The 25,728-nt window shown below is 40.4% G+C and overlaps 1 protein-coding gene across 1 annotated transcript in view; it reads right to left on the reverse strand.

Moving 5' to 3' along the window:
• Positions 1-25,728, reverse strand: part of dnah5 (dynein, axonemal, heavy chain 5) — a 227,265-nt gene that overhangs the window by 177,305 nt on the left and 24,232 nt on the right. Inside the window, exons 8-21 of the mRNA XM_067995817.1 lie at positions 25,125-25,232; positions 24,742-24,864; positions 17,953-18,168; positions 16,977-17,084; positions 16,120-16,205; positions 14,788-15,109; positions 13,672-13,878; positions 12,189-12,360; positions 7,161-7,306; positions 3,745-3,919; positions 3,202-3,444; positions 2,408-2,598; positions 2,206-2,305; positions 1,434-1,576 (exon numbers count right to left, since the gene is read on the reverse strand). Of these exons, the coding sequence (XP_067851918.1) occupies positions 1,434-1,576; positions 2,206-2,305; positions 2,408-2,598; positions 3,202-3,444; positions 3,745-3,919; positions 7,161-7,306; positions 12,189-12,360; positions 13,672-13,878; positions 14,788-15,109; positions 16,120-16,205; positions 16,977-17,084; positions 17,953-18,168; positions 24,742-24,864; positions 25,125-25,232 (2,340 nt within the window). The remainder of the gene's footprint in view (positions 1-1,433; positions 1,577-2,205; positions 2,306-2,407; positions 2,599-3,201; positions 3,445-3,744; positions 3,920-7,160; positions 7,307-12,188; positions 12,361-13,671; positions 13,879-14,787; positions 15,110-16,119; positions 16,206-16,976; positions 17,085-17,952; positions 18,169-24,741; positions 24,865-25,124; positions 25,233-25,728) is intronic.

The following is a 25,728-nucleotide window of genomic DNA, read 5'->3' on the forward strand; positions in this document are numbered from 1 at the left end:
GTCCTGGACACTGATGGTTTTCAGAAACTCCCACATCACACAAGTTCACACAATACTGGCTTCCACTGTCCTGCTGTACTAAATGGATTCTAAAACTAAATATAAGTTGCTTCAAGCCAACTACCCTTCAGTGCTTTTTATGTCTTTCAATTTTAGACACAGTGTCATCAACCCAAAATAAAAGAAATCTAACAACAGTGCACCTGAGGGGGACAACTAATAAACACCCAAATCATACAAAAGACAAAGGAAACTTAGCAAATTAAATAACAACATTATTATCAGTGTCTACTATGCATTCCAGTCCCTGCGGTGTCCACTGGTCACGGAAGGCCTCAAGACACCGCGCCCTCCTTCACCAGGGCCACCCGGGTGCAGAGAATGCCGCGGAAGAAAGGCTGGCAGCCGGAGCGACCGTCCCCATAGGCCACGTCTAACCTGGACCTGCAGATGGTCACCTTGGCCAGGCCCAGGAGCAGACCCACGAGGTGATCCCCTGACTTGCTTACCCCCCTCCTCACCGGGTGGCCAAAAATCAGGAGCCAGAAATTGAGGAGCAGCCCCTTCAAATAGTTGTAAACAATTTTACAACATCAAGTTATAGTCCAGCAATTTTATTTTAAATTCACAAGCTTTCGGAGGCTTCCTCCTTCGTCAGGTGAACGATGTTCAGGTGAACGATCTTCACTTGACGAAGGAGGAAGCCTCCGAAAGCTTGTGAATTTAAAATAAAATTGCTGGACTATAACTTGGTGTTGTAAAATTGTTTACAATTGTCAACCCCAGTCCATCACCGGCATCTCCACATCATGACTACCTTCAAATAGTGGAAGAGGGACTGCAATCTCTCACACAACATGTACACATCGCAAACAGACTAATCCAGACGCGCTTCAGTGTTAAACTCCAGTTCAAGTCAAACTCTTGCTAATCGCTTTGCTGCTTTCTAAATCAGCCAATTCAAACACAAATATCACTTAAAAAAAAGCCAATTAAAACGCACCCAGCCACCAATACTTTCACACTTCATTAACAGTTCACTAATCAGTTAAACCAGGGCTCCGTCTACTGTTTTCTCCCTCTTTTGCCCCTACAGTTATAATTAACTAGAAATTTCCTCATTTTACACAGAACACTAAAGCATTCTATGATTCTTACTAAGATGTTTTAAAATATTATGCCACTTATAATTGGTCCCACAGTAAACACTAGTTTAATTGCATAGGATAAATGTTGCCATTCATCACACCCAGTGCAGAGCTGCTCACATTGGAAAATCAATGGACAGAAAACCATGCAGGCATGCAGACCTCCACATCTGAATTCCTGATACGTGTACTAATTTGTAACATTTACCACTTTTTAACGTGCATATATAGCAAATTTGACATAAATCTTCCACTCCACCCAGCTCTCAAAAGAAGCAAAGTTACCTTTTTAGTGGAATTAATGGCTGTACTAAGCACAGATCCTAGTTTAATGATCTCCTTGTTCTCTGAAACACATTTGTAGTAGTTCTTCATTTGGACAGGGATGAGCAAGTTCACAGATGCAGAGATATCTGAGATGCTGCCATCTAAAAGAGTAGACAACCAATTAAAGGAGATTACATTGTGGCAATCAGCTCTTGTTCACTTGTAGCTTATATACACATCAGGAAGATACACTAAAATGAGCTACATATATATTTACTAAATAATGCATTCCAGATATCAGTAAATAAATAAGGTTTAATAAAGTGGCACATTACTGCATGTGGAAACACTTTCATGTTAAGTACTCCCTGTCCCAACATCAACTTGATTTCAGTCTTACCTGGTGGAAGAAATTTTATTTTTGATTGTACCAGCTAGTACAGATATGTGAAAATGACTAATGACTTTACCAAAATGTGGACAAATACAGAACTGAAAAGATGTCAATACTTTCTGTTTCTCTTCAGCTGCTCATTGAAGCACCTGCCACTGACAAAGCTGAGTGCTTTGATTTTCAGACCCAACTTCATGAGACTGCAGTTAAAGATATTCTCCAACACATATGCTTCTAAAGTTATAATAATTTGAAAATCAAAGATTTATGGGGCAAGGGCATGGGACTTGGACTCAGTGGATTGCTCTTTCAGTCCTCTTTCTGTGCTGTTACGTTCTACGAATCAATGATTGCATGCATTTTGTAATAATTTGGAGCACTTGAAATTTGTGTTACCGAGAACACTTCTGATTGTAGTTTCTGGTGCTCCATCTTCAGAATCACTGTCTCTGCTGCCACGCCTCATTGCTACAATCTTTCTTTCATTCATTTTTTTCTACACATGTAAGAAGAAGCAATTATTAGTAGAAAATGGACACTGATATAGAATACTATTCAGCAGGCAGAAAATAAAGTTATTATAAAGATCAAAGCAAACCTTTGAAATTCTCTCTCTACTCCACTGGCCAACTCCTCTGGAGACACTGATGATATACTCCACTGTTCTATTCAGAGCTTGTTGTACTTCATCCAGTGCAGGTATCATAGTTATATTGGGAATAGACAGTGTAATGTTAGTTCTGAAGATAGGATGGCTCGACTGCTTCTGTTTACTGGAGTGGCCATTTTCTATTTGAAAAATCAAAATATGTATTGAAAAAGTTAAAGGAGGCCAGTCTGCCGCTAAGAAGATTTTTAAAAACTGCTTTGGAAATTATGTAGTTTTATTATTTCCACAACAAAACTGCACTGTAACATTGCTGCTACAGGCTGATCTTAATGAAAGCAAGATTACCAAGAGGTGGTCTCACATCACTTTGTCTCTTTATCTGCAAATTTTGATGGCCAATAATCTAAATTGAATATATATTTCAGATTATTTTTTTAATAAAATGCACCCATTGCTCTATTTTTATTGGTATTCTGTCAGTTTTTCTCAAATCAACAAATTCATGCAAGCTATTAACCTGCGCTCTGTATAAGTATTTGAGCATGTGTGTAAAAATCTGCCAGCACCCATCATTGCGAAGTAAGCAGCTACAGGATCTGCAGTATCCCACTTGAGCTGCTAATGGGATGTTGTTTGCACCGCACTGACTTAGTCTTTACTTTGTTTTTACTTATGCTTAGCTCAGACAAACCACAATAAACAGTCCATATGCAGATCTAAAATTCCTTTGGGATCTGCAGCAGAAATCAGATAGTTAATAGACAAAATGACAGACACCATACCTATAAAATAAGGGAGTGATGATGAATGAATGCGTTTGCGAATGGTCTCTAGAGTGTTGCGGGTGACCTTCAGCAATGCATCCACATTGCGGTGGCTGAAGTAGGACAACAGTTCCTGTGCTTCTTCTTCTAGTATCTCCATCATGTCTTTCTTTTTCCTTTTTGTTAATGGAGATGGGGGGCCATTGCTTATCTGGCTTGCATTATGGGAGAAAGAGCGTTTCTCAAATTTTCTTTCTTCAGCTGTAAGAAATATTTGACGGATTATAGTTGTTCTATTTTTTTCACTAACAATGTATTTACACAAATATCATAGTGCAAATTATTGTCTATGTTGTGTCTTTTGTTAATTTTTATGAAATACTAACTTTAAAAATTGTTTGCAATAAACTGCATTAATAAAAACTATAACTATACCACATCTTCTGTCATTCCTGCACAATTGAACTATGAAAAATAAAAGTGATAAAGGCCTGTTGCCTTTTCCTAATTTATGTAGAATTTGCTCCCAAACTTTAATCTCTTTATATTTTTATTTCTTACCTTCATTATCATCAAGTTCTTTTTGGTGCCCATTTCCACTACCACCTTTGGACTTTTCCTCCTCCCCTTTACTCGAAGGCTCCAAATCCAGTAATGTGTTTATAAGTTCATTAGCTGCTTCCTCAACCAAAGAACTTTTACAGTGCAGTGTTTGGGCAGCCTTCACGCACAATTCCTGTCACAAAATGACATACGTTAAAATCACTAATGTGTGAAAGGTGCTGAATTGGGAAACTGCTGCTCCTGGTATGTGCCCAGGTGTATTATTACTATATTTACATGCCTTTAATCAGCTAGTATATGCCTGACAGTAATATAGGTGTATTTTTACTATACCTGCACACCCTTAATCAGCTAGTATATGCCTAACAGTAATATAGGTGTATTATTGCTATAATTGCACACCCTTAATCAGCTGGCATTTACATAACAACATAGGGGCACAAGAAATTTTAAGAATGGTAAAAGGCCATTAGGTCCAACAAGTATGTTCCCTTTTCCAATAATTAACTTTATGCACTTTCTCTCTCACTAGCAGGTATTTTTTCCAATTGACGAGTTGTAGGTACAAACATTTAATACACTTATTAACATTCCTCTGTGTATGATTTTTAGTCAGGCATTAACCGGTTACTTCATGTTACTGCCTGCTTAATACTAACACACATACATAGAGGAATGCAGTGTGAGCATGCTAAGTGTTCTCACCTGAACATTGCCAATTGGAAAATACACCCCATATCCCTCAATCCCTTTCGTCTTAAGAAACACATCTACTTGTTTCTTGAACCCATTTATACCATTCATTTCACGAGCTTTCCCTGGTAATTTATTCCACATATTTTGTACCGTTTGGTTAAAAAGTTCTGCCTAACTCCCTCTCTCATTTCTAACCTCCCACTTTTAACTTGCATTAACTCATATTTGTTCATTTTAACTTACTGAACAATTTGCCTGGATCCATTTTGTCAATTCCCTTCATATTACTGAAAACACTGCTGAAATCACTTTCAAGTATTCCCTTTTTCCCTCAAACTACCTTAGCCATTTTTCAGTGAGGTCGTAGTTTCAGATCATTGGCCTGTGCCACGTTAGCTGACCTCAGCCAGGACAGCAGTAATATTGTTGGCCTCAGCACCCATGGACTAGAGAGGGGGAAATTGGCTAGGATTACCACTCCTGACTACTAAGCTACTTGCCATTTTTGCTGCAACTATGTACTGCATCAACAGTTTCAAAGGATTTATCCACTATAACCCCCATTGACCAGTGATTTAAAAGATTTAAATTCAACTTGGAGACTTTACTTACTGCCATTCAAGTCATTAATTCTATATAAAAATATAGCAAGACTGCTAAGACCAACTCATGGGGTATCCTGTTCATAGTCTCTTTCCAGCCTGAAAAGTTTATATTCATGGCAACCATCTAATTTCTCATTTTAAAACCAATTATCAATCAAAAAACCTACGTTACCTCCTATTCATGATTCCTTACTCTAGCCATTAATCATTGATGTAGAACCTTGTTAGAATCTTTCTGAAAATCCAAATACGTAACATTAACAAAATTGCTCCTGTTCACCATGCCAGTTTTGTCTTCAAAAAACTCCATGTTGATTTTTAAACATCCCTTTCCTTAATCCTCACAGTCTATCATTATGATTTTCCAACAGTTCACTGGGCAGATCTCAGATTTTTTCCCAAAGCTTTCCCTATAATGTCAGCTTGGCTCAGTTGGTAGCAGTCTTGCTTCTGAGCCAAAAGGTTGTGGTTTGAAACCTCACTCCAGGACATGAGCACAAAACCCCCAGCTCACAGTCTGGTACACTGCATCACCAGAGGTGCTGCTGTTGGGTGAAATCTTAAACCTGTGTTTCAGAAGGAGATTAAAGATCCCATTGCACAATTTGAAGAATAGCGAACTGTTCTCCTGATTTTGTGGCCAACATTTCACACTCAACCACCACCAACAGTTTAACTGGTAATTCGTTGCATTAATGTTTGTGCAGTCTTGTTGCGCACAAAATGACTGCTGTATTTTCTTTCACAACAGTCGCTGCACTTCAGAGTAATTTATTGCATTACAGAGTTATAGTAACCACTGCAAAATCCTCAGGAATCGCCACCAAATTTATCTAATTTAAAAAGATGTAAATAAAGCTAAAATTTAAGCTCCCAATCTCTGCAAAGACTCATGGTGGCAAGGTAGCTAGACCATATACTTTGTCTATTTTAAGAAGGTCTAACCATTTTATAGCCAACTATGGTCTACAGACATGTTGCAATTGACTGGCCTGGCTATCCACCAACAGATCAATGCTGACTACTTCAAACAGTAATGGTGCTTCCTCACTATGGGAAAATCCAAGATCTACTACAATGGCTCATTCCATGCAAAGTCTCACACAATCATCACCTCTGTCCTTGCCAAATTCCATTCGCTCCCTGTCCTCTAGCCCATCAACTTCAAAGTCTATGCCTTATTTTCAAATCTCTCAACAGCTTCACCTCATCTTATCAGAGTCATATATCCCAGCCCGCACCTTCTCCTTCTCCAACGCTGGATTTATTCTTATTCCCACTCCTTCGGCTCCACCACCAGAGGTTGATCTTTCAGCTACTACGACCTGGTCTTCAAAACACTCTACAAAAATCACTTTGACTTGTTACTTCTCTTTATTCTTCAAAGACCTCTTAAAAACCCTAACTCTTGGACTGTGCTTTTGGCTCCCCCAACCCAGCCGGCCTCCAATCTATCAGTCTCCTGCTCGGCTCTCCTCTTTCCCTACTGAAGTGTTTAGAGCCATTCTTCTACATGAGGAGTGCTATATAAATGCATATTGTTGTTGTTTGGCAACTAAAAGGTACGAGTTGCCACCTAGAAAGGACTATCCTGTCACGTTTTCCTTCTGTGTTTTGTCTCCATTTAATTGTTAAGCCTTACTGTTATTGGAAACATTTATATTTCCTTTTTATCTTTATGCTGTTTAATCAAAATTTTATTTTGATTAAGCAGCATAATAATGGTGTCTTTAGGTAGAATAAGAAGGAATTTCTTGTAATACACCCCTAATATCATGAATAAAGTGGTTGCAACAGGAAGTTATCCACAATTTGATGACCTAAAGTAAAGGTCAATATCGATATGCTTGCTGCAGTCTTTAAATCCTGACCAGACACCAAGGCCAGAAATTTTCTCAGAGCTGCTCCCGCTCCTTCGCCGTAACTTCACTGGAAATGCGGAAGAAACCCCTATTATGTGTGTAAACAGTGTTTCCACCGTACTTCCAGTGAAGTTACAGCAGCGGAGCAGGAGCAGCTCTGAAGAAATTCCTGGCCCTAGAAAAATTAACCAAACTATTATGTGGCTCCTTCAATTTGAACATGGATAGTTCATAAGCGCGTTACACATACCTTAGACGCCTGTACAAATTCTTCACATATTATAGGCTCTTCCTCTGGTAGTTTACATAACTGTGTTGTGCTCATGTCTTGAAGTACCGCATCAATGCGAAATTCTATCAAATCATTCACACGATTCAACAAAAGTTCAAGTTCATCTGCAGGATGTCACATAGATAGTTAAAACCAAAGAGGTTCTTATCAAAGGCTGTCGATAATTTCTAAAAATAAAGTAAGCATTGTTGATGTGGTGCATGGCACAGCATGTAGGTGCTCCAATATGCCACAGAATGGCAGGGTCACACCTATGATTTTTTAGGGGAGATTTTCTTGGATCTGGATTGTCCAGGCACAGTGAATATAAACTGGGTGGTTCGGAATACACACCTGAAAAAAAAACATCTGATCTTCCTCATTAATTTAAATGGAGGAAGATCAGGTGGGTTCCTTTACAGGCTTGAGCTCCGACTGCCCGATATTGACTGTACCCAGACGATCCAGTAAAATCTCCCCTATGTGTTGGATTCTTCATCTCTACTGTCAGTAGGGTATATGTCTGTTGTTCCCTTGTCGGGGAAGTAAATCTGCAGGTGAGCCATCTAAAGCTACTCTCCTACTTCTGGCTTGATAAGGACTGTGAAAGCCATGTTGAAGATCTTTCCTGAGAAAATTGGCCAGGGAGCCATGTAAATCAAAACTGACTCTTGAGCACACATTCAGAATAGAGGTTAGTTATACAAGGGAATAGAAAGGAATGAAATTTTTAAAATAATTGATAAGCATCTTACAATAGTTAATCTTAATATTGTAAGCTACCCATCAAGATCGCGGGCTCAATATTAGGAGGGAGGCGGGGGGTTGACTGGGCACGTGGGTAACGCGACCAGTGAATTCGGGGTGCTCCGCACTCAATCGCAGCCTAATTGAAGGCACTTACCTTGGATTGCCTGGGGGAAGGCTGCTCCCAGGTTTAATGATGCCTCACTCCAGGTCCTACTGGATGGGGTGAGGAGGAGGGGGAGAACAGAGATCTTCCCCCCCGGCGGGCGGGAGGAAGTAGCCTGTCTCTGCCACCACGAAGGCCTGGCTCGAGGTGGCAGAGGAGGTCACCAGCACCACCAACATATCACGCACCTGCATACAGTGCAGGAAACGTTTCAATGACCTAAGTAGGTCAGCCAAAGTGAGTACACTTACTCATTCCCCTATACTCCATCTGCCACATCACCGCCCCCACCCCACATCTCCTTCTGCACTGCCAACACTACTCTATCACATCACTCCTCACACCAACTCAAAGCTCATCCTCATCTTACCTGCACTTACTCACCTCGCCAGTACTCATCCCACCACTACCACTCAACCCAATCCTCATACAATCTCATGGCTCTGTCTCATACTCTGATGCATCTCTTTCACAGTCAGCCTCACTCAACCTGCCACTACCTGTGCTGCAGCCACAGGGCATGCATCACATATATGTAGTAGGAAGCGTAAGGCAAACGTGTCATGAGCATGAAGGGGATGCACAAGGGTGTTTGAAGGTTTGTCATGGTTTTTGCTTGTATTTGATTTCTGATCAACTCACATTACATATTATATTGTCACCACTACTGCCACGTCTTTGCAAATCTTGTCTGGTTTGTGCAATAATGCCCTTTCCTGAGGATCACCATTAAGACCCACAACTGATGCCACCCATTGTGTCACTGCAGAGTGGGTGTAGGTGTATTTGCAGGGCTCTTTTGTGCAGACGATTGAGAGACGTCAGCGATATCCCCGGTGGCACCCTGGAAGGAAGCGGAGGAGAAGTTGTTGAGGGCAGTGGTGACTTTGACAGCGACAGGTAAGAAGATGGTGCTCGGGCCAGCCGGGAGCAGCTCGGCATGAAGGAGGCTGCAGATGTCCACGAATACATGTCGAGTGACTCTGAGCCTCCGTGTGCACTGCTGCTCAGAGAGGTCCAGGAAGCTGAGCCTCGGTCTGTGGACCCTGTGGCGAGGGTAGTGCCTTCTGCGACGCATCTCTCTTTGCCGTTGCCCTCCCTCCTGCTGTGCAGGTGGATGTGTCACAGCACTGTGTTGTGGGGCTCCATGTGTCAGAGGCGGACGGCGTGGCCGGCGAGGCTGGTGATGCTGTTCGTCCTCCGAGGAGGTCATGACTGCAGCTATGGCAGCCCCCATCCAGACGATGCACATTCGAGGGGGTCCGCAAGGTAGGTAAATGTGTCTGCACACTGGGATTGAGGTTCCAAGTTCCAAGTTGGTGAATTTTATTGTTAGGAGGAGGGTGGTGGAGGCCAAACTTTGTCCAAAGTGACAAAGTGGCCTCCTGCAATGAGTGAGGGTCTCCCCCCACCCCCACCACCTGTCAAATGGACCTTTGCAGCTGTCATAGGCTAGTGGCTGCAACACGTCCATTTGAACTGGGAGTGTTTCCCCCAGTAGGGGGAAACACTCCCACATTAATTGCCTCAAGTGGGATCCCGCCGGCTTTAATTGCCGGCGGGAGTCCCGCATGCGGGGACTGCGCGCGCATCTAAGCACGTCATTGGGGAACCCGGAAGTGGGCGGGTTGGAGACGGGCTCCGGACCTACCCCGGAAATCCCTGATTTTCGGAGCCCCCCCCACCGCCACGAACCCTCCGGCTCGGACGTCCAAAAATCGAGCCCCACCTCTTCTATATTGGTTCAGGATCACAAAGCTACAAGTAATTTGATAGTAAACTCATGTTACAGCTGTAGATATGAAGATATTAAACAGCTGTAACATGTGCATCACTTGGCCTACTGAGTTTTCTGCAATTGATAAGGGAAGTGTATCTTGCAGCCTCTAAACTGGACCAAAATCTATTTTAGATCTGGGACTTTCTTTTTAGGAAGACAGAACTTTGTGAGTATATTGCCATTATCTACATTTGCACTGAAAGTATATGCAATGGTTTTGGACATTCCACAACTGGGTTACCAAATGTTTTGTCAGTTACGCCTATTAAGCAGCAATTTAGCTACTTGAGAAATGTGAAAGGAACATCATTACACGTGCGCTGTGATTGGCTAGTTTTCTGCAGGTATCACTATCGAATATGTTTCATGAACTTGACCGCAAGAAAATAACATCCAGTCACCATTTTGATTGGCAAAAAATAAGGCTACTAACCATTTTTTATGGATTACAATGCATTTGGGTTACACAACCTATAAAGATAATGGCTTATAATTGCTAACAGTTCCCTTAAAAGTTCGTAATAACCCACTTTAAGGTGTCTACGATTTGTTATGAAGATCACACACGTATTAGCTTTCAATAACCTAAATCTTTCCTTTGTTCCCTTGCTGAACAATAACACAATACTTTCAAGGTCAGTACAACAAAACCTTCCATACACAATTTTCTAAAACAATAATATGTTCAAAGTCTGGAATCAAAAATTAAAACCAGAGCAAAATAAATGTATTTTATAGAAATGGGCCTAGTTCCAAGCATTTTTCGGCACTGGCCCATTTTCAGAACAGCGGCAGAAACAAGGGGTTTTACTGTCGTCCTTGCAAGTGCTCAGTAACAGAGCTATACAAACAAATTTCGTTGGGAAGTCAGTTCCTTAGTATGCAAAGGAGGCAGAAACACGGCAAGATATAACCAATAGCATTAACACTATTTATGGGACTTGGACACTAAGGGTATCAAGGGATTATGGGGATCAGGCGGGAAAGTGGAGTTAAGGTCGAAGGTCAGCCTTATTGAATTCTTATTGAATGGCGAAGCAAGCTCGAGGGGCCTTATGGTCTATTCCTGCTCCTATTTCTTATGTTCTTATGGAGCAGTTGTGGAAGGGGCATAAGTGAAAGAGCAAAAAGTCAAGAATATGAATATGGCTTTAATGTAGTAGCATACAGCACATACAAGGGATTACAGTACTGAGAAAAGATATGTGCAAAAACATTGTATTAACACAAAGAATGCGAGTAAGTTATGTAGCAAACAAAGAATCAGAAGTGGAAATAGTAGGGTTATGCAAACTGCATCATACACGCCACAAAGGGACAGAGAATATCCTGTAGGAATTTCCATGGAGGAAAAGAACTAGTGGCAAGTGCCATATTAACCAGATTTAATGATTTGCATGTGATCACATATGTCCATACACACTGATTGTGCACAAATGCATAATAGTGCAATATAGTACCTAAATGGTTAAGTATGTTTACGTACTCATAATTGATGTTTTCTCTCTTCACAAAGCAAAATGAACCCAGTCAATCACCAGCTGCACCCAAAACGGACTACCTGTTACCACCTCCACTTGAAGCAGGGACCAACACAGAGCTACACATAGTAATGTTGTCAAAGAATTGAGCATTGGTGAAAAAAGGTAGAGGTGATGGTAAACGATGAGAGGCCAGTTGGTACAAAGCCGATGACCAGCACATTGAGGACCCATCCTGAGTTGTATGGTATAACAGGCCCTAGGAGCTTGCTTTGAAATGGAGGCTGGGACAGCAGCAGGAACATATTGAACAGTCACTTAACTCCTCGTGCATATACTGAAAGCTATGCAATGTCATCTACCATGAGTGATGTCATGCAGTACTGGTTGTCTGCACTGAAGTCTCCTGTTAAGCACACAGCAACATTAATGGCATATACAGTGCAGATGTCACTATTGTAGACTGTAGGCCCAATAGAAACATCTATTATGAATGCTCCTACTATTGATAAGAAGATTTTTGAGTCTCAACTCTAAGATGCAATCATGGTCCAATCAATTTGAAGGGTAGTTACAGGTAACCATGATGAAAGGATTCTGTAATGCTATAGATGGCTACTGTTTTCTGCTCAGATAGATCAATGGGCATCATGAAGAGATGCCCTCCACCATTGAATTGGCTTGGATAAGGCTTCCTCTGAGCACTGTAACAAAATCATAAACCTAGTCTTTATAAATGAGCTTACAATTTCGCCACACGCAGCACACTTAGAAATCTGCCCACACTTTTAGTTATTGGTCATAGGTGTGTTACAAAAACAAAATAAACTCACCTAAAGCTTCAGAAATCCTGTTCAGATATTTGTTGATGTTCAGAGAAGTCCAATTGAGAGAAGTCAAGCCTGGCTGTATTGCATTATCCACTTTGACTAAATGAGGACCCATCAGTTGCTCAAATGAACTCTGAATTTTTGATCTTACTCTTTTGTTTTCTGATAAAGTCATCTAAAGGTATGTGGAAAGGAAAGCACAATTTAGCTTTCAAAATACAGATAGGTTGCACTATTACATTTAAGCAAGGTGATATAAAGAAAACACAAAATCAACAGACAAAACAAGATGCTTTATAGAGGCTCAATGATAAGAAACTGGAATACAATTTATATTGTAAGGGTGGGGTGACTGACATGCAAAGAAATCTTTGTTTAGACCACAAAGTAGGTAAGTTATTAGCAATTGAGACAATAAAAGTCAGATCTAAATTTTCATTTTAAATGCAAACTCTTGGTTTGACTGTAACATTTAGTAATAAGGGGTTTTCAAATCCTCACGATGACAAGCAATCAGGGGGAAAAAAAAGGCAAATTAGGTCTAAGTTTAAAAAAAAAGTGTGCAATAACAAATTGTGGTGAGGAACTAAGAGATCAGTATTTCATTTCAATTTGCTTGGACTGCAAGGGTATGTTTGTAGATAGACAGCAGTAAATTACAATAAAGAAAATCACTTCCTGAATCATTACAGTCAACTTAATTTGGTTTGAAGTCACTTGTGTTTAACTTTTCTAAAAGAGCTGCTAACATTACATATTCTCTCATATCTGTAAAATTTTGGGTTACACATGATTGATACCATGATCATTTATCAAAAGATGTATAAAGACTGTCACAATTACCTTAGTGTCAAAGAACAATCATTAATTTTAACACCAGCATCTTTATTTCTGTCCTTTTTTGTAGTTCTTTTAAAAATGTAAATGCCAAAGATATCATAAGGAGCATTTTCTTCCTGGCAGTGTTATTTAGAGCGTAATTAATACCATAGGAGAGATTTTCCTCTTCCCTGCACCAGAAGAATGGGCGTTCACATTGCGCTGTCCCGGGATTTCCTGGGGTTTTCCCAACCTGTGTAAATGAGCCTGCAGCTGTAGTAGGCACAGGCACAGTGTTGGTGTTATAATGAGGTGGAAAGAAGCATTACAGGGCTCCTGCACCATTTTCCAATTGATCCAACCATTAGAAAGCCAGCGCAATAGCCTGCCCCAGACTGAAGAGTATGCTGGAGCCCTGGTGGCAAGCTGAAACATACACAAACTAGTTAAAAAATCGGGGGATGGGCCTGTAGCTGGCGATCCCCCCATCCATTTGCATAGACTAGGGTAAAAAAAACAGGGACAGCTGCTTCCTCTCAGGTCCAGTGCACCTCAGGTATGCTGTGCCTGTTAGGTACACACAGAAGAAAATCTCCTCTCATGGAAGTAATATAGTAAGCTGTAAAAATGTCTATTTTTAATCTCCTGCTACACTTTAAGACATTACCTGGAGTCTGTTATAGTTCTTTTTAAAGATATCTTGTTTCTGCTGAAATATTTTGGCAAATGGTGGAATTTCAAGACCCATCTTAGCCATGCATTCAGTTTCACGTATTAAAGTTAGGATTTGAGGATCAAAGTTCACAAACAGTTCTCCTGTCTCTGGAGCTTTCACCAACAATGATGCCTGCAATCCTGCTTTCGCTATTTCAATCTAAAGGAAAAGATGAAAGCAAAGATTAAAGAAAGAGCATTTTTCATTTTTGGAGCGATTTCTGCATGAAGCTCATTATATCACCTCAAAAAAGCCCGTTAAAGACAATTATCAGCATTTTAGATTTGGGCTCAAATTAATTTCTAAATATTTTCTTTTTGCAATAAAGGTTCTATTCAATTATCAGGTGAAGACTGTGTTTACTATCACTGTGACAAATGCCTTTAATTTATACAGTATGTTGAGTTCATAACAGCAAGTTTATGCCACCATAGAACTGCTGCTGCATCTTTTGCTTCATAAGGTTCCTCTAATGGTTCAGTGAAATTACCCACTGAGTACCTGAGCCATAAGACTAGCAAGGCCCCAGGTTCAAACAACATGCTGAGTAGCACACAATGTTGACCAATTGTGTTGCAAAAAAAAATTCATGAGTCCCACTTTGTTCCCTTTAATTATAATTATTGTGCAGCCTTCCATTGAAATAAGCATTACCAGATCATCACTAGCAGAATTTAATAACATTTTCAATTCAACTTCACTCTAAGCTCCAAACTCAAAATGATGATCCAGAAAACACTACATGATGATATACCATCAAACTGATGACAGTCACACTAGAAATCCTGCCAAAATTGACTAAAAAATAAGATTAAAATGTTACATTTTATGCATAGAAAAAATATATAAATCCCACTCTACATATTGTAGGAACAGATCATAATGAATGCCCACAGCTTCACATGAAGTAAAACACTAATGTTGCAGCTGTCATAATTCACACAAGCATACGGTACTCACAGCTCTCCAAACGATATATTCTCTACATAGTTCGCATTGTTGTCATTATTTAATGTTTGAAAAGCAGCACAGATTTGATGAAGTGTTTTGTTGTCTAACTTTCATTACCTGCCTCAGCCAGCCTCGGTGATACAACACCTCGTATTCTAGCAAAACCTTTGCCACTTTGTTGTAGTTGCGAACAATGCGTTTGGCATCTGCTGTTTGCAGAATGTTTGGCTGTTGCTGGAAAAGTTCCATTGGCTCCTGAATCTTATGAAAAAGTTGACGTGCCCACAGAATCTTCCCTGCTATTGGTGGCATGTCTCGTGCAATAGGCGGATCGTTTTTCTGTCTGGTGTAAAGTTTGGACACCATCTCAATGTCACGTCCATAGTTCTGAAGAATCTTCTGGTATTTTTCATCTATACCAAGATCTGATATTCCAAGTCTGGACAGATAGCATGTTAAAAAAATTAACCACCAAAACAAAGTTCCTGTTTTAATTAAGTATAATGCTCTTACCTCTGCTTAAGGGGAAAAGAAAGCTGTTAACTAAATACGGTTAAGTTCTATTACATTCACATAACAGAACAAATGTGTCTGCAGAATGACATATTTTGCTACAAAGTGAATATTTTTTGGTACTGTCTTATTTGATGTGTGGAGAGCAAGGGGTAGAAGATAGAGGGTTCAAAATTTTAATGGGCCTTCTCTGGCAGTGAAAGTGCGGCGGAGTGGGCAGTCCACTCAGTCGAGCACTCAGACCCCCATCTCAAATTATGGGAACAGAGGGATTTATATGGTCGGGGTGCAACCCATACCTGTAAGAGCATCAGCAGCGCCTGCCTCAATCCATCAGTGTAATCTAAGCAGCCTATAGCAACCCTTCAGCGGGACGCCAAGGCCTTTTCAGGCTAAAGATGACTTTTTATAATCTTCAGCTCCCAAGGAAGGCATTGGTGTTACAAAAGTAATTGAGCCCCCACCGGAATTTTACAGGTCAGCTTTAACAAACAGGATGGAATCAACAACAACTTGTTTTATGTGGTGTGTTTAACGTAGAAAAACATCCCAGAGCGCTTCACACAGGTGCAATCTGAAAAAAATGGACCCTGAGCCAAAGGAGGTACTAGATGGGGTGACCAAAAGCTTGGACAAAGATGTGGGTTTTAAGGAGCGTCTTAAAGCAGAGGGTGGTAAGAGGCGGAGGGATTTATGAGGGGATTTCAGGGCATGATGCCTAGATGGCTGAAGGCATGGCCACCAATAGTGGAGGCACAAAACTTCTTGGACCAGTATTTCCTAGGCAGCTTATTTGGGTTCCATTCAAATTGTGACACCTCTCCTTACAACTATGCCAGAATTCCACTCCCATGGCGTAGAAATGCTACCTTCTTACCTTTGAAATAGCACAAACCAGGTCTGTCCACACAAAGGTACTGTAACACATTACATTACCTTTCAAACTTCTTAAGTAACGTCAGAGCTCGCTCTGTATTCTGTATTTTTTCAATGGTGTTTTCTATAAATGTCCTTAGCTGGGACTGTATACCAAAAAGAATATTTAAATTCAGATTTTAATATTGAATATGAAAAATTTGAAAAACCATTAAAACCTCATTGTTACTTATTAATAAAAAGTAATGAAAATGTAGTATGTGTACCCATAAACACAATATATAGCACGTGTTCATAAAATCATAATACGGCGCCTATGTATATGTAAATAAATTATAGTCTCAATGTACAATATCGCTTCTATAAACTCAATCAATAATGTGCTTTGTTCTTTCCTCCTGTGAAATCCATGTTGAAATAAAGGTTCAACACATCAACTGCATAAAGCAAAGATGTGAACAATATTTGCATCTTATAACCTAGTATTATAGCAGCCATGCCACCTCACTAACAGAATTTTTAATTAGGCAGCTCCTACTCTAAATGCATTTTTAATTTTTAATTTCTGCAAAACTAGAGATTCTCAATGGTCTTAGAAGCAACAAGAAATCTCACTAAGAACTAGGAAGGCAGGGATAATTAGGTGGCTTTCAAGGTAGGAAATTGAGCTGAATTGCTAAGCAAAAGGCAAACATTACGCAATTGGTTTAAAGAGCAAGAAAAATAGACCGTCCTGGAAGCAAATCTCAGAGGAACTTCTGTCCAACCTGAACAATGCTGAAAGAGGAATCTGAAAAAATATTTTTATAAATTTCTAGATGACTATCATTTGGGAACTCCATATATAGAAAAAAGATCATTGCTTTCTGCATAATACACTAGGTATTAATTTACTGATGTAACTTAGAGACACTTACATGTACATCATTGGTTTCCTTACAAAACTCATCATAATCTTGGTCAAAATCAGTTTTCCTCTGATCTAGGAAGTTGTACTGTTTTTTCTTCAAAGTAATCACAATACTCTGAAACAATACCAAACATTGAACATTATTAAACAGCTGTGATGGTAGCAGACCCCATCAAGCCTCCAACAGTAACATTTCTGTCTTACCTATTTTTTCATGTGACCTCAGCCAAGCAAAATATTGTGAATTTAATATGGGCTTCAGGTAGCTACATTTTTCATAGAGTTCCTCTTTTGGGAAGACAAAGACAACGCACACAATACAGTCAACGGATATCTATATTTCAATGGGTCTATCTGGTGTACCTGCTTTCTTGCAAGAAAACTGTTACATGTACTCACAAGTTACTTGCATCAGAAAAACCCTCATTATTTTTAGATATTCATGCATGCAGGCTTGCAAAATCATATTAGAACCATACTGACTCCGTAAGAGCAGGCAAGTTGTTGAATAAAAGGATGATATTTGAGAGTGAGAATGATATAAAAAGGAATTCTGAAGGTGACAAAATACTTGTCTTTTTTGTTTATTTTGAAGAGCTGCCTTGTATTTTTTTTCTTTTCCATAACAACCTAGCAATGCATTATTCCTTGGCTGAGAAATTGGACAACTGACTTTGCTTCAGAGTAATGTAACACTGCAAGTGGAACACAAGAGCAACCAGTTACTATCCCTCCAATCTCCAACTGTAGGATCATTACTTACAGCTACTGCTGCAACCCCTCCCCCTACCCTGCACCCCCCACCACCACCCCATCCCCGGACAGAATAATTGAAACTGGTAACTCACTGTAAGGAATCAGAGACACAGTACTTCATCCCTCTACTCCACTGCATATTGAGAATGGAAGCAATTATTTAGTTGTCATAACAAAACAATTTCCCGATAGCATTTCTTTCTCTACACCAGGGTTCAAGGCAGTACCTGAAATTTGGTAGCCAACACTTCCAGTCCTTCAATCTTGGAGTCTTGGAGAGCAGTGTATGCAGTAATGGTGCTATACATATCAATAATTTTATTCAGGCGTCTTTGAAATGTGTCAAATTTGCCAAAGATGTACATCTCACTGAAATCAAACTGTCTCTCTGCTGGGTTTTGTTCCAGTTTCTGTTTTGTTTTATGGAAACAGCGTTGATATTCCTGAAAAATATAAAATACAATACCTTGAAACAGACTGAATTTTAAAATGCAGATTATCTGTAATATTTGAAACAACACAGAATAGAAATAAGCGAATGACTTCATTTGTGGGTTACATAGATTTCTAGAATGGAACTAACCTACCTCATGATTACAGTTTGGACATCTAACAAATTAAATTCTAGGAGTAATTCAAAACAGTCATGATGGTAATCCTACAGGTCATTTAACAGAGATAGGAAGAAGCTCCCAAAAGCCAGGAATGTGAAGTGGTGATAAGCTGTTCCAATTTTGGACTTATATATAGTTCTTCAGCTTGATTTTCTACCCAAAAGACAATACTGGTTTCTTGCTCATGATGTTGGTGGAAAACTCATCTGGCACGAATCTTAAACTTTCCACTTATGAAGTTAGCCCCTACATTTAACTATATAAATATGTACTCACTAGACAATACTTATAGCAATATGTGCTGTCCCTCTTTTTATGGGGGAGGGAAGAGCTCGTTGCCATTTTAATAGATGTCTGTAAACTATAAAAAGGCATAAAAGTGTAAATGATACACTCTCAAACTCCCTGCAGGGAGCCAGACTTGAAGAGAATGCAGGTTGGAGAGTGAGAGCTACAACACTGTAGTTTCAATTTTTCAACCCATACTCCGTGAGTGTGCCTCCCTGCTGGGATCATGGAACTACCCCAAATTAAGTACTTTTGTGGGAACTATATCAGCATCTGTACACTTTCCCTACAATGATTGGATTGCTACAACAGGGTCAATTACTAAAGATACAATTGTCAAATTAAGCAGCACGTGAGAATTGTGTTTGCAGTCAATGGGCTTGAGTAGATATTTTATGGATCTGCTTAATTTCAGTTGATCATTTTAATCACATGATTTGGCTAGGATTTGTTATTACAAACAAAATGCTCATTAACAATGTCCCGTTGCAGAATTAACTCTCTAATCTTTTCAATAATCTACTACCATACGGTGTAACGTGGAGTTTCTTCTCCATGCTGATTTATTCTCAATATAAACAAAATCAGAAAACTGCCTATGCTGTTGCTCATCATGATTCTGTGAATGTAAATTGGTTTGATAGTAACTTGATCCATTAGACATACATATTTTAATACGCGAACAACGGGAAGGCTCAAAATTGAAATATCTTACAAATAGATCTCCCATTGCTCGCGGTGAGTCAGGGGAACAAATTGGCTAAAGAAATCAAATTCCATTTTTATCAAATAGTATTCTTGCATTTTTACTGGTGCTTTGGAGACTGAATTTCACAGCTTTGCCCATTAGCTGTAAATGAGGAGCTTTTATATATATATATATATATATATATATTCCTTTACTTATGTATTTAATTTTTATCCCTTATCATTTTTAAAGCTGAGAATGGAGAATAATATGGTGAGCAAGATGCACCAGATGGAGGTAGATATCTGGAATTTGGGAATGGGATTTAGTTTTACATGGGTGCAGTCCTACAATTTGGTAGCAATGGAGGGCAGTCCTGGGCTTTGATAGCATTGGAAAATGGTCCTGGAGTTTGACAGTATTGCTGTAGAGCTGCTGCTGATTTGTAGCAAGATAGTGGGGGAGGGGCTGTGATGTGTATTACTGTGGAAGAGGAATCTGGTGTTTGGCAGAACTGTGGTAGGTAAACATGAAAATTGGCACAATTAGAGGTGGAATATGAGGTTTGGTTCACTGATAGATTCTTGGGCCCCGATATTTACGGGGAGGTAGGGAGGGAGCGGGGGAGCGCGGTAGCGGAGAGACAACCCGGACATCCTGAGGACACGGAGGTCCTGCCGATATTAACGGCAGGGCCTCATTATCATTTTTTTCTTCCATTTCCCGCCCGGCAGCCGGCCAGATTGACAAGCAATCGGAAGAGAACGGGGCTTGGTAGAGGGGCCGGCTGATCACAGGACAGGAGGCTCGAGATCGGGGGTTGGAGGGGCGGGGGCCTGCTGATTGCAGGGCAGGAGGCTCGAGATCGGGGGTTGGAGGCACAAGGGTGGCTGAAGGTTTGCTTAAAGGGCCAGAGGGAGCACTCCTGTTCCTCCCGGCCGACAAGGAGTGCTCTAAAAAGCACTTACCTTCTGCAGCCGCCTGCTGCCGTCTCCATTTCGCTGCCGGGTTTCCCGAGCCCTGGGAAACCCGGCCGGCAACATTTAAATTTAAATCAGGCTCTCAACTGCATTGTAGAAGCCTGATTTAAATATTATAATGAAGCGTCTCTCCTCTCCATGGTGGGACACAAGCACAGCTCGCAAACCGCCGCCATAAAAATGGCGGCAGGCATGTACGCAGCGGGTTGGGGACGGGTTCCCCAATTTTTAATTCTTAACCTCCCTCCCTGACCCTCTCCTGCCCGTTGTGGGGGGTTTACCATCGACTCATTGGTGTTTGTCATGATGAGGGGAGGAGTAAGCATGCGATCACCTGGCAGCACTAGGTGAGAGAACCCATGTCTAGCAGCATTATCTTGTGACTTAAAAAGAGATCTTTGTACATATGACATTTGGTATTTTATCGTTAGATCCTGGATGGACACACACACATCTGTAAGAAAATGTAAACATTCTAACTATCAACAAAACACTGGTGATAATTCTCTAGCTCCCTGTGGTCTCACATGTGTTACTAATTGGACATTAATATTTTCTAGCTGTCAACATACCAAAGGAGATAGGTGATAATTGAAACATATCAGATTAGCCATTATCTTATTAGTAACATAGAAGTTTACAACATGGAAACAGGCCCTTTGGCCCAACATGTCCATGTCGCCCAGTTTATACCACTAAGCTAGTCCCAGTTGCCTGCATTTGGCCCATATCCCTCTATACCCATCTTACCCATGTAACTGTCCAAATGCTTTTTAAAAAACAAAATTGTACCCGCCTCTACTACTGCCTCTGGCAGCTCGTTCCAGACACTCACCACCCTTTGAGTGAAAAAATTGCCCCTCTGGACCCTTTTGTATCTCTCCCCTCTCACCTTAAATCTATGCCCCCTCGTTATAGACTCCCCTACCTTTGGGAAAAGATTTTGACTATCTACCTTATCTATGCCCCTCATTATTTTATAGACTTCTATAAGATCACCCCTAAACCTCCTACTCTCCAGGGAAAAAAGTCTCAGTCTATCCAACCTCTCCCTATAAGTCAAACCATCAAGTCCCGGTAGCATCCTAGTAAATCTTTTCTGCACTCTTTCTAGTTTAATAATAACCTTTCTATAATAGGGTGACCAGAACTGTACACAGTATTCCAAGTGTGGCCTAACTAATGTCTTGTACAACTTCAACAAGACATCCCAACTCCTGTATTCAATGTTCTGACCAATGAAACCAAGCATGCTGAATGCCTTCTTCACCACCCTATCCATCTGTGACTCCACTTTCAAGGAGCTATGAACCTGTACTCCTAGATCTCTTTGTTCTATAACTCTCCCCAACGCCCTACCATTAACGGAGTAGGTCCTGGCCTGATTCGATCGACCAAAATGCATCACCTCACATTTATCTAAATTAAACTCCATCTGCCATTCATCGGCCCACTGGCCCAATTTATCAAGATCCTGTTGCAATCCTAGATAACCTTCTTCACTGTCCACAATGCCACCAATCTTGGTGTCATCTGCAAACTTACTAACCATGCCTCCTAAATTCTCATCCAAATCATTAATATAAATAACAAATAACAGCGGACCCAGCACCGATCCCTGAGGCACACCGCTGGTCATGGGCCTCCAGTTTGAAAAACAACCCTCAACAACCACCCTCTGTCTTCTGCCGTCAATCCAATTTTGTATCCAATTGGCTACCTCACCTTGGATCCCGTGAGATCTAACCTTATGTAACAACCTACCATGCGGTACCTTGTCAAAGGCTTTGCTAAAGTCCATGTAGACCACGTCTACTGCACAGCCCTCATCTATCTTTTTGGTTACCCCTTCAAAAAACTCAATCAAATTTGTGAGACATGATTTTCCTCTCACAAAACCATGCTGACTGTTCCTAATCAGTCCCCGCCTCTCCAAATGCCCGTATATCCTGTCTCTCAGAATACCCTCTAACAACTTACCCACTACAGATGTCAGGCTCACCGGTCTGTAGTTCCCAGGCTTTTCCCTGCCGCCCTTCTTAAACAAAGGCACAACATTTGCTACCCTCCAATCTTCAGGCACCTCACCTGTAGCTGTCGATGATTCAAATATCTCTGCTAGGGGACCCGCAATTTCCTCCCTAACCTCCCATAACGTCCTGGGATACATTTCATCAGGTCCCAGAGATTTATCTACCTTGATGCGCGTTAAGACTTCCAGCACCTCCCTCTCTGTAATATGTACACTCCTCAAAACATCACTATTTATTTCCCAAGTTCCCTAACATCCATGCCTTTCTCAACCGTAAATACCGATGTGAAATATTCATTTAGGATCTCACCCATCTCTTGTGGTTCCGCCACAAGATGACCTTGTTGATCCTTAAGAGGCCCTACTCTCTCCCTAGTTACTCTTTTGCCCTTTATGTACTTGTAGAAGCTCTTTGGATTCTCCTTTGCCTTATCTGCCAAAGCAATCTCATGTCCCCTTTTTGCCCTCCTGATTTCTCTCTTAACTCTACTCCGGCAATCTCTATACTCTTCAAGGGATCCACTTGATCCCAGCTGTCTATGCATGTCATATGCCTCCTTCTTCTTTTTGACTATGGCCTCAATCTCCCGAGTCATCCAAGGTTCCCTACTTCTACCAGCCTTGCCCTTCACTTTATAAGGAATGTGCTTACCCTAAACCCTGGTTAACCCACTTTTGAAGGCCTCCCACTTCCCAGACGTCCCTTTGCCTGCCAACAGACTCTCCCAATCAACTTCTGAAAGTTCCTGTCTAATACCATCAAAATTGGCCTTTCCCCAATTTAGAATTTTAACTTTTGGGCCCGACCTATCATTCTCCATAGCTATCTTAAAACTAATGGAATTATGATCACTGGTCCCAAAGTGATCCCTCACTAACACTTCTGTCACCTGCCCTTCCTTATTTCCCAAGAGGAGGTCAAGTTTTGCCCCCTCTCTCGTCGGGCCATCCACAAACTGAAACATATAAGATTGTGAAGGGGCTTGATCGGGTGGATGCAATAAGGATGTTCCCAAGGATGGGTGAAACTAGAACTAGGGGGCATAATCTTAGAATAAGGGGCTGCTCTTTCAAAACTGAGATGAGGAGAAACTTCTTCACTCAGAGGGTAGAAGGTCTGTGGAATTTGCTGCCCCAGGAAGCTGTGGAAGCTACATCATTAAATAAATTTAAAACAGAAATTGACAGTTTCCTAGAAGTAAAGGGAATTAGGGGTTACGGGGAGCAGGCAGGAAATTGGACATGAATTTAAATTTGAGGTTAGGAACAGATCATCCATGATCTTATTGAATGGCGGAGCAGGCTCGAGGGGCCGATTGGCCTACTCCTGCTCCTATTTCTTATGTTCTTATGTTCTTATAATTAGAGGCTGTTTGCTTCAAAATTCAACTAATCTGTGTTTTTGGAACAATTAAGTCAAATTAAGATGAAAAAGTAGTGTGTGTCTCTCTCACAGTTTAATGAGCTTTCTGAACTTTGTAGATCACAAAACAAAAGCAACAACAGGCATGTGATCAGTGCTCTCTTTTTTAATCATTTTCTCTCTCGCTCTCTTTCTCAATCATTTTCTCTCTTGCTCTCTTTCTCATACACACACACAATCTCTGTTTCAAAAACACACAGTCTCTCTGTTTTAGTATAAACTTTGCCTGAATAAAGTTTTTGAAATTTGTCCTCTAACTTTTCTTCAAACAATTTTGAAAAATAACTGAACAGAAACTGCTAAAAGCAGAAGAAAAATATTCCATCAGTTCAACTGACTGGAATATTGATGCAACTACTGATGCAAACTGAGAAATGGGTATACTGTACATGCTCAGACTGCACAATCCAAATCTAGTTTACAGTATCACAGCTTGTGCAAAAGTATCAAGTGCAAGCCCATGCTTTTGGGATGAAGGCATTAAAAATAAAATTCAATGGACAAATGTACTCCTGTTATTATGAAATATGGTATTTTTAAAATTTTAATTACACTCTTAATTTAGAAATTTCAGTTACTGATGAAAAAAGAGCAGATGATAAACTCTCTGGAAGCATTTTTAACGATTTATGGGGATCAGATAAGATTGAGCCCCCATGGGCTATATTGTGCAATTACAGAGTGACAAGATTACATAGGTAGTTTCCATTATAAATGTGAACATAGGGTTTTATAAGAGAAAAGGTTGACATAAAAGCGTGCCAAATACTGGGGAACTGAGGAAATGGAGATTAGAACACTTTTGTCACTCATGGTTACCCTCAAACATTACCAGGACAGGTGTAATACAAGACAAATGGAAAGTAAAGCACTCCGTCCTCTACCCTAACAAAATGGCTTAATCCCAATCTCAGAAGAGCATTACCAATCCCAAGCATCCTTATGATTTCTCTCAGTAATAGGTTAAACTATTTTAGAATAGCATTATTACCTGGTTTAACTGAATGGCAGACTTCAGTTTTTTAACCACCACATCCTGTGATTGATCCCAAATTATAGCTGTCCCATTATTTGTTATGTGTGCTTTACATGCTGTTATCATCTGATTGGTCACCTGCAAATCAACAAATCAAGGTGCTAATATCAACTCAGTGGGAAAAAAATACTCTCATTGAACTAGATATTCTCATTTCCTTAATTTTATTTTAAGGTACAAATCATGCATTATTAAAAACATAAACATAAAACAATATACTGTAAATGACGGCCACTTGAGAGCATGTTATTTTATTTGCTTTCCTTCTGTATTCTCATTTAAGAGAACTTCATCAATAAACTAAAAAAAATTAATACATCATAATTTTAGTGTCATACCTTCACAAACAAAGAGGTAATCTTCTCCGAAGTATTGTAGTAACGGGAAATGCTATGAATCATTCGAATCGCATTAATCAATCCTGGGATCGCTTCCACCATGGAAACCTGCATTAAAGTTTAAAACACAAGTCTGTTTAAATCCTTTTTAAGGTTCAGTGCCAATTTTCTCAAATGGTAAGATTGTTATTCATTGATTGAAAGCTTCTTCGACAGCACCTCCCAAACCCGCGACCTCTACCACCTAGAAGGACAAGAGCAGCAGGTCCAAGGGAGCAACACCACCTGCACGTTCCCCTCCAAGTCATACACCATCCCGACTTGGAAATATGTCGTCGTTCCTTCATCGTCGCTGGGTCAAAATCCTGGAACTCCCTTCCTAACAGCACTGTGGGAGAACCTTCACCACACAGACTGCAGCTGTTCAAGAAGGCAGCTCACCACCACCTTCTCAAGGGCAATTAGGGATGGGCAATAAATGCCGGCCTCGCCAGCGATGCCCACATCCCATGAACAAATTTTTTAAAAAGTTATATTTGTCTGAATTCTTCTAATTTTGCTATATAATATTCATAATTTATAGCAAACCACTTTTTACAGATGT

Source organism: Heptranchias perlo, chromosome 2, assembly GCF_035084215.1.
Source record: "Heptranchias perlo isolate sHepPer1 chromosome 2, sHepPer1.hap1, whole genome shotgun sequence".
NCBI lineage: Eukaryota > Metazoa > Chordata > Chondrichthyes > Hexanchiformes > Hexanchidae > Heptranchias > Heptranchias perlo.